The sequence below is a fragment of the Nerophis lumbriciformis genome, linkage group LG15 (assembly GCF_033978685.3).
Source record: "Nerophis lumbriciformis linkage group LG15, RoL_Nlum_v2.1, whole genome shotgun sequence".
In the NCBI taxonomy this organism is placed as follows: Eukaryota; Metazoa; Chordata; class Actinopteri; order Syngnathiformes; family Syngnathidae; genus Nerophis; species Nerophis lumbriciformis.
Window position 1 is genome coordinate 19,747,501 of NC_084562.2, and position 17,500 is coordinate 19,765,000.

General features: G+C 34.5%; 2 protein-coding genes across 2 annotated transcripts in view; both read left to right on the plus strand.

Annotated features, from left to right (window-relative positions):
- The window catches only part of LOC133615885 (ATP synthase F(0) complex subunit C3, mitochondrial-like), a 16,181-nt gene extending 16,180 nt beyond the window's left edge, over position 1 (plus strand). Inside the window, exon 5 of the mRNA XM_061974751.1 lies at position 1. This exon is cut by the window's left edge and continues 341 nt beyond it. The gene's annotated coding sequence lies outside the window, so the exon portion shown is untranslated.
- Positions 2-3,962: 3,961 nt separating this feature from the next.
- nsun3 (NOP2/Sun RNA methyltransferase 3) overlaps positions 3,963-17,500 on the plus strand; it is a 19,082-nt gene continuing 5,544 nt past the window's right edge. The window contains exons 1-4 of the mRNA XM_061975346.2: positions 3,963-4,194; positions 5,768-5,865; positions 5,941-6,332; positions 16,754-16,908. Of these exons, the coding sequence (XP_061831330.1) occupies positions 4,066-4,194; positions 5,768-5,865; positions 5,941-6,332; positions 16,754-16,908 (774 nt within the window). The 5' untranslated portion in view covers positions 3,963-4,065. The remainder of the gene's footprint in view (positions 4,195-5,767; positions 5,866-5,940; positions 6,333-16,753; positions 16,909-17,500) is intronic.

The window sequence follows — 17,500 nt, forward strand, 5'->3', positions numbered from 1 at the left end:
ACCCTGTCTGGACATTTTTTCTGTTTTGCAAATGTTCACATTTCAGTTAAAATTGCAAATATTTCGTTTTTGTCAACACATTCAGTGAAAGGCATTTCTATTTGTTTGGGTACATTATTTATTTGTATTACCCAAATCAGCCAAACATCTTTATATATTTACTGGTCCTGAAGGGGAATTCAAGCCTTCTATTGCTGACAGGCAAGGAGGAAAGAAAATATAAGATTAAGTGAAACGCCAAAACATATCAAAAGTTCCTTTAAAAAAATGTTCAACTTAATTTTCATTGGAGTTTTTTAAAGGAACAAAATAAACATGGATGTATCTAAATTTAAGATAAATAAATAGTTGTATTTTGTTAATAAAATAAAAACAAACATGCTTTTATTTGATTTTTTTATTATATTTATAACTATATTTTGTTTTACATGGCCTGTGAAAGCCTAGAAATAAACTTCACCTTTTCCTTCTAAATGTGTTTCCATTTTGACGGAAAATAAAAATACACGGAGTGCATGCAAATGTATTTTGAACTTTAATATCCAATGAAGCAACAAATACATTCTCAAAAACTATTTTCTGAAAAAAAACACTGCCTGACTTATAAAGCAAATGACAAACTGTTTTACGGTATAAAGTTTGGTAAAAGTTTTTACAGAATTTAAACGGAAAAACAATACCACTGTTTTTTTTACGGTACAATTCTGGCAACTGAGGTGCCAGTTTTTTACCGTAAGAAAAACTGGTGCCATTTTTCCATTTACAGTAATAAAGAAAACTGGCATCTCACTTATTTGAATTTTACCATTAAAAACTGTTTGGTTTTTTTGCCATTCACATTAATATGCGGTAAAAAAAAACAGTACATTTTTCATTAAAATTTTTGTATGTAAAATCAAATTGTTTAATTGATATCATGAGTCAAATCTTAAGGAATTTGTATTCATATAAATATTATTCAGTGTTAGAATCGTCCCTCAACGAAAACGAGTTTGACACCCCTGCTCTAAAAGGTGCTTTTTTTTAATCAAACTCTTTACAAAAGGTGTAGAGCGGGGATTCTCAAACTGTGGTACGTGTACCACTAGTGGTATGCAGGCTCCATCTATCCATCCATTTACTACCGCTTGTCCCTTTTGGGGTCGCTGGTGCCTATCTCAGCTGCATTCAGGGAGAAGGCGGTGTACACCCAGGCTTCATCTAGTGGTACTACAAAATATCACTGGATTGAAGTACAGCTTTCAATTTTCTAATATTCAAACACAGTGTTATTGTTCAAACGTTGTATACTGTCAGTGGCCAAAAATATTAAACATACTTCAATAAAACCTCTTAAAAAAAATTATTTTGAATTTTGTGAACCAAATATTTTCACATCAAATGATGCTGTTATTTTCCTTAAATAAAAATGTGTGTTTAAAAATTCCGTTTGTCAAAATACAGTGTTTTAAAATTCAATGTGTAAAAAATTAAGTGTAAAAAAGTTCCACACATAAATATTTGTTGCTTCAAAACGCACCTCATTGGCTGGTTGCCTCAGTCTTAATTTGCTGTAAGTCAGTCTTGAATTTTGAATCAAATATTTCTCCACAAAATTTTTTTACACTGAATTTTCATACATTTAATTTTTTAGACTGACTGTTTACACACTGTTTTTAATACACTGAATTTTTCTGCACTTAATATTTTTCACTGATGTTTTACGCTGGTTTTTAAAATACAGAATTTTTTTCGACTGAATTTTAAAACTTTTTTTTTTCGACTAATTTTTTACACACTGTTTTTTATTACACTAATTTTTTTTTACTCTGACTTTTAAAACACATTTTTTTAGACTTAATTTTTCTGTCTGAATTTTAAAACAGATTTTTTCAGACTGAATTTTTACACAGTTTTTTATTGCACTGAAATATTCTGCATTAAGTATTTTCCACTTATGTATTTACGCTGACTTAAAATACAGATTTTTTTTAGACTGAATTTTAAAACAATATTTTTTTTTCCGACTGAATTTTTAGTGTTTTTTCTTACTTGTTCTGCACTAAAAATTTTTACACTGACTTTTAAATCACAGACTTTTTTAGACTTAATTTTTCTGCACTGAATTTTAAAACACAGATTTTTTTTCAGACTGAATTTTACATTGTTTATTATTGCACTGAAATGTTCTGCACTAAATGTTTTACACTGAATTTTTTACACCGACTATTAAAACATATTTTTTTAGACTGAATTTTAAAACTTTTTTTTTCCGACTGAATTTTTACACACTGTTTTTTATTACACTAAATTTGTTTGCAGTAAATGTTTACTCTGACTTTTAAAACACAGATTTTTTTAGACTTAATTTTTCTGTCTGAATTTTAAAACTGATAATTTCAGACTGAATTTTACACTGTTTTTTATTGCACTGAAATTTTCTGCATTAAATGTTTTCCACTTACTTGTTTACGCTGACTTAAAGTACAGAATTTTTTAAACTGAATTTTAATACAATATTTTTTTTTCCGACTGAATTTTTACACACTGTTTTTTATTACACTAAAATGTTCTGCACTAAATGTTTTTACACTGAGTTTTTTACACAGACTTTTTTAGACTTAATTTTTCTGCACTGAATTTTAAAACACTGATTTTTTTCAGACTGAATTTTAAATTGTTTATTATTGCACTGAAATTCTCTGCACTAAATGTTTTACACTGAATTTTTTACACCGACTATTAAAACAGATTTTTTTAGACTTCATTTTTCTGCACTGAATTATTTTAAAACACTGATTTTTTTCAGGCTGAATTTTTACAGTTTTTTATTACACTAAATTTTTTCCACTGGCCCTTAAAATACAGAATTTTTCTGCAGTGAATTTTAAAACAGATTTTTTCAGACTGAATTTTTACACACTGTTTTTTATTGCACTGAAATATTCTGCATTAAGTATTTTCCACTTATGTATTTACGCTGACTTAAAATACAGATTTTTTTAGACTGAATTTTAAAACAATGTATTTTTTTCCGACTGAATTTTTAGTGTTTTTTCTTACACTAAAATGTTCTGCACTAAAAGTTTTTACACTCAGTTTTTTACACTGACTTTTAAATCACAGACTTTTTTAGACTTAATTTTTCTGCACTGAATTTTAAAACACATATTTTTTTTCAGACTGAATTTTACATTGTTATTGCTCTGAAATTTTCTGCACTAAATGTTTTACACTGAATTTTTTACACCGACTATTAAAACAGATTTTTTTTAAGACATAATTTTTCTGCACTGAATTTTAAAACACTGATTTTTTTCAGGCTGAATTTTTACAGTTTTTTTTTATTACACTGCAATTTTCATCACTGATTTTTTTTCCACTGACTTAAAATACAGAATTTTAAAAAACTGATTTGTTTTAGACTACATGTTTACACACTGTTTTTAATACACTGAAATTTTCTGCACTAAATGTTTTACACTGAGTTTTTTTTACACTGACTTTTATTTTTAAAAACATTTTTTTACAGTTAATTTTTCCACATTGAAGTTTTATACAGCACACTGACTTTTTTTTTTACACTGATTTTTTTTCACACATTTTTGCTCACAATTTTTTATATTATTTTAAAGTTTACACAGTACACACATTTCAAACGCCCAAAAAAATCAGCTACATAAATTCAGATTCCAAAAAGCTTTCATAGTAAAGACACAAATGAACCTCCATACAAGTGTTTTTATATGCTTTGAATATTTGAATATATGAACGTGTGCTGAGAATAAATACAAGGGAGGATGAACATTGAAGTTAAAAAGATCAAAGTCTAAAATGTATATTTATTTATAAATTGTGTGTGGATTATTTAAAAAACTGGTTAAATACTCCCCACGCTATTGGATAGGCACTCGCATTGCTATGTAGTGTGTACTCCAATACTGCAGGTGGCGCTGTGGTATAGAGCCATACTAGCAATTTCGCATTCAACTCTCAACACTTCCTGGGGTTAATGTTGAAGTATCATCAGTTTGTAGCTCATCCTCGGCTTTTTTAGTTGTAGTTTTACTTCTATGGAAAAGTCAAATGTTTCACTTTCTAGTGTGTTTACAGAGGACATTGGGCGTTAGACTCGGGATTCGACGTCCGTGTTCGTCTTATGGAGAGGAGGGTCACGTTGCTGCTGTAAAGACACAAGAAGACTCCATTACCCAAGTAAGCTATCATCTTTATTACTTGGTCAGCTAATATTTGTTACAAAATGTACACCAATTTAGGTAATTAAGTATTGCGAATTAAATGAAATATAAAGCAGCGTGTAAGCGTGATAGCCTCTAAAACTGTGTTGACGTGTGGTGTAATTCACACTCTGTCCAGCAGAGGTCGCCGTTGTGTAAGTTACAACATCGCTGTTCTGCTAGTGTTATTTTTTTAGATTAGGAGTCTTCACCCTTTATTCTTCTGAAAGATAATTTTACAAAAAAAGTTATTTCAACCCAAATAAAGGGAATAAGTTTGTTTGCCAGAACAATACCAGAATATTGGTATCCACAACTCACATTAAGTATACTATTTTTCTCTTTCTGCACCTCATATTTCAGTATGCATTTCTTTCGAGTGCATGTTTTTTAAAAATCATTAATACATTATTTTGTGTTTTATTCATGTAACTGACAACATTTAAATAGTATTCTATTTAGGAAGCAGATCTTCACACAATCAGTGTGATCATTGTTAATTAATTTGATTAGAAAAAGCTGTAATTTATATTATGTTGGTTCAATTAATCGTTTAATGAGCTTAATGATTAAAATAATTTGATTCATATGTATTCCAATTCTAAATATAATTTTAATAATTAGATTTAAAAAAAAACAATTTAATTGAAACATATTTTTTAAAGATGATTTTAAGGCCGTCTCCTTGCTCAATCTAGAGGAGCTTTTATAAGCTGTTTTGAAAGGGTTTTATTAACATTTTAATTCCAAATAATAATTTGTGTGATTAAATAGAAATTTAAAAAAAGCTATGATTTATATTTTAATTTATAAAAAACGTGATTATTTTCCTATTTCAATTGGAAATTAATTCTTAATAATTTTATTCTTTTTCTTATAAATTAACACATGTTTTTATTATTTTTTTAAAGATGTTTTTAGGACGTCTTCGTGCTTATTACTCTAGTGGAGCTTTTGTAGCTTGTTTTGAAAAGGTTTTATTATTAATATTATTAGTATCAATGCAAATAATATATTAATTGTGTTGATTATGACTATTTATATCAATAAATAGATACTTTTTTAATGATTTTTTTAAACTGATACCGATCATTTTGAAACCGATACAGATAATTTCCGATATTACATTTTAAAGCATTTATCGGCCGATATTATCGGACATCTCTATTAATGATTATTTCCCCAAAAAATACAAATTAAGTTTCTCAATTGGAGCATTAAATGTCTTTGCAGTCTATTCAATTGAATATAAGTTGAAAATGATTTTTATTTACCATTTACACAACGTGACAACTTCACTGCTTTTGGGTTTTGTATTTTGGTGATATTTTTTTGTCGATAATCAAGTTATTTCTTTTAATAACGCTCTTGATTGCGTGTGAAAATATGAGCTTGTCTCCCTCCTGGCGGGGCCTCAAACGAGGTTACAGAGCCGGATGAGTCAGCCCTACATAAACCGAGCGCTGCCGTGGTTCCCTACGGGACGCCAGCAGTCAAGTAGGACTATTATATTTCCAAATATGTAGCTGATTTCATTCCGTTCATTCCAGGTCACCAGAGGAGGCAAAAGAGCTGTTTGTCAGCTGGTTCTGGAGCGTTTTGACCGGCAGTACGGCGAAGAGCTCGGGGACTCGTGGGCGTCCGTGAGGTCGGAGGATGTGATTGCATCATTTTTACTGCATGGTGTACTGTTTTGCCCACCGGTGCCGCCTCCGTCCCGCAGGTCCGTGCTCCTCGACCCCGCGTCCTGGCAGCACGGCGTGATGCTCAACCGCTTCGCCGCGGCGACTGCCGCCGAGCGCGCCCTCCTGTCACAGGGCTTCTCCACGCTGCTGCCTCGGAGAGAGGGCCCCGAGGGCGACTCCTCCCGCCCCCTCCCGTCGGAGGCGGCCCTCGCCCCGCCCCCGCCGCCGTTGCAGTGTTACATCCACCCGCGTCCGACCCGGTTCCCGTCGCCGGCTCACAGGGCCGGGCAGCTGAAGCCGTACTACCTCCTCAACGCCGCCTCCCTGCTTCCCGTCCTCGCTCTGCAAGTCGGAGACGGGGAGAAAGTTCTGGACCTGTGCGCCGCTCCCGGGGGCAAAGCTTTGGCCGTAATGCAGTGTGCAACCCCAGGTGACGCCGCCTTTACTTAAGCACTCTTTTAAGAATTAATCCTCAAAAAGTGATGCAGCACTTAAAAGTTTGTGCAGCACAGCATAATATGAGGTACATCAGTGTTTTTCAACCACTGTGCTGCGGCACACTAGTGTGCCGTGAGATACAGTCTGGTGTGCCGTGGAAGATTATCTAATTTCACCTATTTGGGTTAAAAATATTTTTTGCAAACCAGTAATTATAGTCTGCAAATGATGTGTTGTTGTTTAGTGTCTATACCAGGGGTGCTCATTACGTCGATCGCGAGCTACCGGTCGATCTCGGAGGGTGTGTCAGTCGATCACCAGCCAGGCATTAAAAAAATAGTCCTAAAAATGAGCGATCATAAATCTTCACTATGACGTCACTTTCGTCACTTGATTGACATTCACGGCACCCGAGGGTCTTCTGAGATGACGCTGGCTGCTTAAAATTACCGACTGGAAGGCGAGAAACACTTTATTTCAACAGACTCTGGCGCCGTACCTGTCGTCAAAACTCCAAAGACCGACTGCACAGTTGCGCTACCAAAATAAGAGTCTCAGAAAGCTGGCGTGCACAAGCTAGCAAGCTACGGAGTTTGCCGACAATGTATTTCTTGTAAAGTGTATACAAAGGAGTACGGAAGCTGGACAAATAAGATGCCAAAAACCAACCACTTTCATGTGGTATTGGACAGAAAGGAGGACTTTTTTTCTCCTCCATTCGAAAATGCGGACCTTATCAGCACCACTGCATAATCAATGCAAGTCATCAGAATCAGGTAATACACCAACTTATATTCTTGTCTTCATGAAAGAAAGGAATCTATATGTGTTAAACATGCTTGTATTATCTTTAAACACCTTTAACTTATTAACAATATTAACTATATGTGTTAAACATGCTTGTATTATCTTTAAACACCTTTAAGTTGTTAACAATATTAACTATATGTATTAAACATTCTTGTATTATCATTAAACACCTTTAATTTTTTAACAATATTAAATATGTGTTAAACATGCTTGCATTATCTTTAAACACCTTTAACTTATTAACAATATTAACTATATGTATTAAACATACTTGTATTATCATTAAACACCTTTAATTTTTTAACAATATTAACTATATGTGTTAAACATGCTTGCATTATCATTAAACACCTTTAACTTGTTAACCAAAACATATATTTCATAAATAAGTAAATGTAAATTATATATATGAATGAGGTAGATCCCCACGACTTGATCAATTGAAAAGTAGCTCGCCTGCAGAAAAAGTGTGAGCACCCCTGGTCTATACTGTCTAGAGCTCGGCAGAGTAACCGTGTAATACTCTTCCATATCAGTAGGTGGCAGCAGGTAGCTAATTGCTTTGTAGATGTCGGAAACAGCGGGAGGCAGTGTGCAGGTAAAAAGGTATCTAATGCTTAAACCAAAAATAAACAAAAGGTGTGTGCCCCTAAGAAAAGGCATTGAAGCTTAGGGAAGGCTATGCAGAACGAAACTAAAACTGAACTGGCTACAAAGTAAACAAAAACAGAATGCTGGACGACAGCAAAGACTTACTGTGGAGCAAAGACGGCGTCCACAATGTACATCCGAACATGACATGACAATCAACAATGTCCCCACAAAGAAGGATAAAAACAACTGAAATATTCTTGATTGCTAAAACAAAGTAGATGCGGGAAATATCGCTCAAAGGAAGACACGAAACTGCTACAGGAAAATATCAAAAAAAGAGAAAAAACCACCAAAATAGAGCGCAAGACAAGAACTAAAACACTACACATAGGAAAACAGCAAAAAAGTCCAAATAAGTCACGGCGTGATGTGATAGGTAAAAAGGTATCTAATGCTTTAACCAAAAATAAACAAAAGGTGTGTGCCCCTAAGAAAAGGCATTGAAGCTTAGGGAAGGCTATGCAGAACGAAACTAAAACTGAACTGGCTACAAAGTAAACAAAAACAGAATGCTGGACGACAGCAAAGACTTACTGTGGAGCAAAGACAGCGTCCACAACGTACATCCGAACATGACATGACAATCAACAATGTCCCCACAAAGAAGGATAAAAACAACTGAAATATTCTTGATTGCTAAAACAAAGTAGATGCGGGAAATATCGCTCAAAGGAAGACACGAAACTGCTACAGGAAAATATCAAAAAAAGAGAAAAAGCCACCAAAATAGGAGTGCAAGACAAGAACTAAAACATTACACATAGGAAAACAGCAAAAAAGTCCAAATAAGTCACGGCGTGATGTGACAGGTGGTGACAGTACACCTACTTTGAGACAAGAGCTATAGTGATGCATGCTTGGTTATGCTTTAAAGTCATATCCAATAATTTTTTACTGTCAACTGAGATTCGTTTTTTAATGATTTCTGCTGATGGTGTGCCTCCATATTTTTTCAACACAAAAAATGTGCCTTGGCTCAAAAAAGGTTGAAAAACACTGAGGTACATAACACGCATATTTTCACCAGTGGGGCCCATTGAGGGCCACAGACGGACAAATTGAATTGTTGGTAGTTTTCACCTTCAAAACCAGTACAATATATCGATTTTTTTATATTTATTATGCTAGCATGCTAACAATAGTGTGCTTACAGCTAGCATTGGTGAAATATCCAAATATGACCTGAGTTATGTGCTTGCTAAATTAGCTGAAAAAAAAATGCCAAAATGTAGTACTAGTACTGAAATATATTAATCTAAGGTGTGTACCTGAAAAATGTATTTATAATGCTAGCATGCTAATGTTAGCAAAATATGACTGAGGCTACCTACAAACTTACATTACTTTTATTATTGTTTTTATTTTTATTACCTACAAAGTTAGCTACAGACAATACCCCAAAGTGACAATGGATTTAAAAAAATAAACAGTTAGCATTAGTGAAATACCCAAATATGACCTGAGTTCTGTGCCTGCTAAATTAGCTATAAAAGAAAAAGCTAGCTCGCGAAAATGCTAACTGTAACAAGCATCTAGTACTGAAATATATTAATCTAAGGTGTGTAGCTGAATAAAATATTCAAAATGCTAGCATGCTAATGTTAGCAAAATATGACTGAGGCTACCTACAAACTTTTATTACTTTTATTATTTTTATTACCTACAAAGTTAGCTAAATCTTATTAACATTAACATGCTATCTAGGTACCATTCGTCCAGTACCAAAATGTTATTTATATATCGCTAAAATATTATATAAAACTATCATGCTAATATCAGAATGCTAACGGTTGTGCCGCGTACCATTAAAACATTAGCTACATACAATAAAGCTAGCATGCGAAAATGCTATCTGTAACAAGCATTTAGTACTGACATATATTAATCTAAGGTGTGTACCTGAAAAATGTATTTAAAATGCTAGCATGCTAATGTTAGCAAAATATGACCGAGGCTACCTACAAACTTTTATTACTTTTATTATTATTATTTTTTTATTACCTACAACGTTAGCTATAACTTAGTAACATTAACATGCTATCTAGGTGCCATTCGTACAGTAACAAAATGTTATTTATATATCGCTAAAATATTATATAAAACTATCATGCTAATATCAGAATGCTAACGGTTGTGCCGCGTACCATTAAAACATGAGCTACAAGCCACAAATGCCTGCCGGCCTGCACTTTGGACACCCCTGATTTATACAGCGCCTCATTTTTTCCACATTTTATGTTCCAGCCTTATTCCAAAATGGAATAAATGTAATTTTTATCCTCAAAATTCTACAGACAATACCCTATTACTATGCTAACAGTAGCATGCTTACAGTTAGCATTGGTGAAATACCCCAATATGACCTGAGTTCTGTGCCTACTAAATTAGGTAAATAAAATAAAGCTAGCATGCAAAAATGCTAACTGTAACATGCATCTAGTACCGAAATATATTAATCTAAGGTGTGTACCTGAAAAATGTATTTAAAATGCTAGCATGCTAATGTTAGCAAAATATGACTGCGGGACAAGCAGTAGAAAGTGGATGGATGGATGGATGCTTTAATCTCTAAATAAACTATTGATATAAAGCTGGATTTTTATATTTAGTTTTATGTCCTTTTTGTCAACGAAAATCCTGTTTTGTTATAGAAAAAAACAAAAAATATGCAGCACTGTCTTTACTTTCAATACATGAATAACAACATCAACTTCACATCTGTCCGTCAATTATAAGATTTTTTTAAATTAATTAATTAATTTTTTTATGCTCTTTGTGGGGGAAAAAAAATGCAACATTTTCCCCCCAAAACATATTTCAATGTGGAATATTTGGTGTGAAGTATTTGGAGCCTTTAATAGGTCAATAATTCATAATAACGTTGATTTAGATTCGTTATTAGTTTTTTTTAACAAAGCCTATATTGCGAGTTTGTGTTATTAGTAGAGATGTCCGATAATATCGGCAGCCCGATATTATCGGCCGATAAATGCTTTTAAATGTAATATCGGAAATTATCAGTATCGGTTTCAAAATTATCGGTATCGGTTTCAAAAAGTCAAATTTATGACTTTTTAAAACGCCGCTGTGTACACGGACGTAGGGAGAAGTACAGAACCTTATATGCCGGCCCAGTCACATAATATCTACGGCTTTTCCCACACACAAGTGAATGCCACGCATACTTGGTCAACAGCCATACAGGTCACACTGAGGGTGGCCGTATAAACAACTTTAACACTGTTACAAATATGCGCCACACTGTGAACCCACACCAAACAAGAATGACAAACACATTTGGGTAGAACATCCACACCGTAACACAACATAAACACAACAGAACAAATACCCAGAACCACTTGCAGCACTAACTCTTCCGGGACGCTACAATATACACCCCCCCCCCCCCCCCCCCCCCGCTACCACCAACCCCCTCCACCTCAATCTCCTCATGCTCTCTCAGGGAGCAAGTCCCAAATTCCAAGCTGCTGTTTTGAGGCATGTTAAAAAAAATAATGCACTTTGTGACTTTTTGGCATTCTTTTTCCATTACTTGAGTTGATTTATTTTGGAAAACCCTGTTACATTGTTTAATGCATCCAGCGGGGCATCACAACAAAATTAGGCATAATAATGTGTTAATTCCACGACTGTATATATCAGTATCGGTAATTAAGAGTTGGACAATATCGGATATCGGCAAAAAAGCCATTATCGGACATCCCTAGTTATTAGTATCAACATTTTAACATTTTCACATTTATTCCATGCTTTTTTTGATCATTAGTATGTTTTAGAATGTGCTTAAATGGCCTCTCCAATATTCATATAGCACATTTCTCTTCCCATGCAACTACTAAGGATTGATTTTCCCTCACTAGACCTTTTCATGTTGCTGCTACTGTGCTTCCATTACTGCATAATGAAAAACGCTACGACGTCCAAATAGCTCGACCAGAATAGAATACATTTTTTTCCCTCACTTTTCGCCCCTTTTGTTATCTGCCTTCAGGGTGGCTTTGCAGTGCCATTAAGCCACAGGTGACAAACTCAAGGCCCGGGGGGCCAGATCTGGCCCGCGACATAATTTTATCTGGCCCGCAAACACCTGAAAATGTGTCAATAAAGTACTTAATATTTTCTCACTAAATGTAATGGATTTTTTTCATTTTGACAGACAAAATAAATGTAGTGCTTGAAATTGCATACATTTTAAACTTAAATAGTATCCAATATTGCAACAAATATTACAGTATATTATCATACTTTCCAAACATGTTTTTGGTCTAAATAAAAATACTTAACTTTACAGCATACTACCCATCCAATTAATACAAATGACAATAAAGTTTACGTTGTTCTTTACAGCATATTACTGTAAATTGAAAAAAAGTATAAGTCGCTCCGGAGTATAAGTCGCACCGGCCGAAAATGCATAATAAAGAAGGAAAAAACATATATAAGTCGCACTGGAGTATAAGTCGCATTTTTTGGGGAAATGTATTTGATAAAAGCCAACACCAAGAATAGACATTTGAAAGGCAATTTAAAATAAATAAAGAATAGTGAACAACAGGCTGAATAAGTGTACGTCAGGGGTGCTCACACTTTTTCTGCAGGCGAGCTACTTTTCAATTGATCAAGTCGTGGGGATCTACCTCATTCATATATATAATTTATATTTACTTATTTATGAAATATATGTTTTTGTTAACAAGTTAAAGGTGTTTAATGATAATGCAAGCATGTTTGACACATATAGTTAATATTGTTAATACATTAATGGTGTTTAATGATAATACAAGTATGTTTAATACATATAGTTAATATTGTTAACAAGTTAAAGGTGTTTAAAGATAATGCAAGCATGTTTAACACATATAGTTAATATTGTTAACAAGTTACAGGTGGTTAAAAATAATACAAGCATGTTTAAGACAAATAGTTAATACTGTTAACAACTTAAAGGTGGTTAAAGATAAAACAAGCATGTTTAATACATATAGTTAATATTGTTAACAAGTTAAAGGTGGTTAAAGATAATACAAGCATGTTTAACACATATAGTTAATATTGTTAACAACTTAAAGGTGGTTAAAGATAATACAAGCCTGTTTAACACATATAGTTAATATTGTTAACAAGTTAAAGGTGGTTAAAGATAATACAAGCATGTTTAACACATATAGATTCCTTTCTTTCATGAAGACAAGAATATAAGTTGGTGTATTACCTGATTCTGATGACTTGCATTGATAGGAATCAGACAGTGGTGATGATAACGTCCGCATTTTCGAATGGAGGAGAAAAAAAGTCCTCCTTTCTGTCCAATACCACATGAAAGTGGTTGGTTTTTGGCATCTTATTTGTCCAGCTTCCGTACTCCTTTGTATACACTTCACAAGAAATACATTGTCGGCAAACTCCGTAGCTTGCTAGCTTGTGCACGCCAGCTTTCTGAGACTCTTATTTTGGTAGCGCAGGCAGGATGAAGCAGAGCTTTTATTGTGCAACTGTGCAGTCGGTCTTTGGAGTTTTGACGACAGGTACGGCGCCAGAGTCTGTTGAAATAAAGTGTTTCTCGCCTTCCAGTCGGTAATTTTAATGAGCTGGCAGCAGCCAGCGTCATCTCAGAAGACCCTCGGGTGCCGTGAATGTCAATCAAGTGACGAAAGTGACGTCATAGTGAAGATTTATGATCGCTCATTTTTAGGACTATTTTTTTAATGCCTGGCTGGTGATCGACTGACACACCCTCCGAGATCGACCGGTAGATCGCGATCGACGTAATGAGCACCCCTGCTGTACGTTATATGAGGCATAAATAACCAACTGAGAACGTGCCTGGTATGTTAAAGGGGAACATTATCACAATTTCAGAAAGGTTAAAACCATTAAACATCAGTTCCCAGTGGCTTATTATATTTTTCGAAGTTTTTTTTCAAACTTTTACCCATCACGCAATATCCCTAAAAAAAGCTTCAAAGTGCCTGATTTTAACCATCGTTATATACACCCGTCCATTTTCCTGTGACGTCACATAGTGATGCCGACACAAACAAACATGGCGCATAGAACAGCAAGGTATAGCGACATTAGCTCGGATTCAGACTCGGATTTCAGCGGTTTAAGCGATTCAACAGATTACGCATGTATTGAAACGGATGGTTGTAGTGTGGAGGCAGGTAGCGAAAACGAAATTGAAGAAGAAACTGAAGCTATTGAGCCATATCGGTTTGAACCGTATGCAAGCCAAACCGACGAAAACGACACGACAGGAGAAAGCGAGGACGAATTCGGCGATCGCCTTCTAACCAACGATTGGTATGTGTTTGTTTGGCATTAAAGGAAACTAACAACTATGAACTAGGTTTACAGCATATGAAATACATTTGGCAACAACATGCACTTTGAGAGTGCAGACAGCCCAGTTTTCATCAATTAATATATTCTGTAGACATACCCTCATCCGCTCTCTTTTCCTGGGGGTCTGGCGGCAGATTTCTTTGACTTTATCGTTGGAAATGCATCTGCTTTGAGTGTCGCAGGATATCCACACATTCTTGCCATCTCTGTCGTAGCATAGCTTTCGTCGGTAAAGTGTGCGGAACAAACGTCCAATTTCTTGCCACTTTCGCATCTTTGAGCCACTGGTGCAACTTGAATCCGTCCCTGTTCGTGTTGTTACACCCTCCGACAACACACCGACGAGGCATGATGTCTCCAAGGTACGGAAAACAGTCGGAAAAACGGAAAATAACAGAGCTGATTTGACTCGGTGTTTGAGAAAATGGCGGATTGCTTCCCGATGTGACGTCACAACGTCCGAGAGCGAATAATAGAAAGGCGTTTAATTCGCCAAAATTCACCCATTTAGAGTTCGGAAATCGATTAAAAACATATATATGGTCTTTTTTCTGCAACATCAAGGTATATATTGACGCTTACATAGGTCTGGTGATAATGTTCCCCTTTAACGTAACATATTATGGTAAGAGTCATTCAAATAACTATAACATATAGAACATGCTATACGTTTACCAAACAATCTGTCACTCCTAATCGCTAAATCCCATGAAATCTTATACGTCTAGTCTCTTACGTGAATGAGCTAAATAATATTATTTGATATTTTACGGTAATGTGTTAATAATTTCACACGTAAGTCGCTCCTGAGTATAAGTCGCACCAAACTATGAAAAAAACTGCGACTTATAGTCCGAAAAATACGGTACTTAATATTTTCTCACTAAATGTAATGGAGTTTTTTCATTTTGACCGACAAAACTTTAATAGTATCCAATATTGCAACAAATTTTTGGTCTAAATAAAAATACTTAACTTTACTGAAAACTACCCATCCAATTAATACAAATGACAATACATTTTACGTTGTTCTTTACAGCATATTACTGTAAATTGAAAAAAAACTACTACCGTATTTTTCAGGGTATAAGTCGCACCGGCCGAAAATGCATAATAAAGAAGGAAAAAAACATATATAAGTCGCATTTTTGGGGGAAATTTATTTGATAAAAACCAACACCAAGAATAGACATTTGAAAGGCAATTTAAAATAAAGAATAGTGAACAACAGGCTGAATAAGTGTACGTTATATGAGGCATAAATAACCAACTGAGAAGGTGCCTGGTATGTTAACGTAACATATTATGGTAAGAGTCATTCAAATAACTATAACATATAGAACATGCTATACGTTTACCAAACAATCTGTCACTCCTAATCGCTAAATCCCATGAAATCTTATACGTCTAGTCTCTTACGTGAATGAGCTAAATAATATTATTTGATATTTTACGCTAATGTGTTAATAATTTCACACATAAGTCGCTCCTGAGTATAAGTCGCACCCCCGGCCAAACTATGAAAAAAACTGCGACTTATAGTCCGAAAAATACGGTACTTAATATTTTCTCACTAAATGTAATGGATTTTTTTCATTTTGACCGACAAAATATATGTACTGCTTGAAATTGCATACCTTTTAAACTTTAATATTATCCAATATTGCAACAAATTTGTGGTCTAAATAAAAATACTTAACTTTACTGAAAACTACCCATCCAATTAATACAAATGACAATACATTTTTACGTTGTTCTTTACAGCACATTACTGTAAATTGAAAAAAAACTACTACTGTTTTTTTGCGTTAAAATTTTGTTGACTGAGCTGCCAATTTTGACTGTAAAATGTACGATTGTTGTTTTAAATTTGTTTTTACGGTAGAAAAGCTGGCAGCTAAGTTGCCAGAATAAAAAAAAAAAACTTGTCCTGTTTTTCCATTAATAATATAATGTTGCAAAAACCATACTGAAAACTACCCATCCAATTAATACAAATGACAATACATTTTTACGTTGTTCTTTACAGCATATTACTGTAAATTGAAAAAAAACCTACCACTGTTTTTTTGCGTTAAAATTTTGTTGACTGAGCTGCCAATTTTTGACTGTAAAATGTACGATTGTTGTTTTAAATTTGTTTTTACGGTAGAAAAACTGGCAGCTAAGTTGCCAGAATAAAAAATAAAAAAACTTGTACTGTTTTTCCATTAATAATATAATGTTGCAAAAACCAATGTAAATTTAACACAAAAATTCTGGCAATTTTTCTGCCAGCTTTTTCTGTGAAACCCCCAAAAAACAGTGGTACTGTTTTTCCATGTACCGTAAAATGTTGTAAAAAAAAAATGGAAAAAAACCCCACTATATTTTACAGTAAAATTTTGTAAATATAAAGTTTTTACTGTGAAATCGACAGTCTACTTAAAACTATTTATATAGTTAATAATGAAATGCAGAGGCAAATTCATGCATTATTCGCTGTTACAAACGGCCCTCTGATGGCAGCCATAACTGCGATGTGGCCCTCAATGAAAACCAGTTTGACATCCCTGCATTAAGCTCTTGGGCATTACTTTGCAGCCTTCCTCTGCTGCAATGAACCCGACTCTCACAGACGCGAGCGGCTGGCCAAAACCTTGGAGTCCTTCCTGCCGCGTTGGATGAGCAGCCGAGTGCTCGTGGCGGCCCAGGACGGACGCTCCTTTGGGCAAAGTGAAGTTGGGAAATATGACAAGGTAAACAAAGGGAATACCGGTAAGTGGTAGAAAATTGATGGATGGATGAAACAAAGACACTTTTTTTGCTCTTTATTTTTACTGTCAATTGTGTCTTCATCCCAAATATTGCTATTTGATAATAATAATAATGTTACTTGCATATTTTGTTTTAAAATGAGCTGCACCATTTCACTTTATAAAAAAAAAAAAGAAGAAGAAAAGAAACCTGCACACACTAACTAACCCCTTACAGGGGTGGTATAGCTCGGTTGGTAGAGGGTTCCAGGTTCGATCCCCGCTTCCGCCATCCTAGTCACTGCCGTTGTGTCCTTGGGCAAGGCACTTTACCCACCTGCTCCCAGTGCCACCCACACTGGTTTAAATGTAACTTAGATATTGGGTTTCACTATGTAAAAGCGCTTTGAGTCACTAGAGAAAAGCGCTATATAAATATAATTCACTTCACTTCACAGAGTAATAGGAACTTTAGAGGCCATTTCCAAACCCCCCTGCACCCCCAAAACAATTGATTTGCAAATAACAATAATAATGGATTTGAAATTAAAAAATTATAATAAATCAAACCAAAACTACGGAGCCCCTAAAGGGA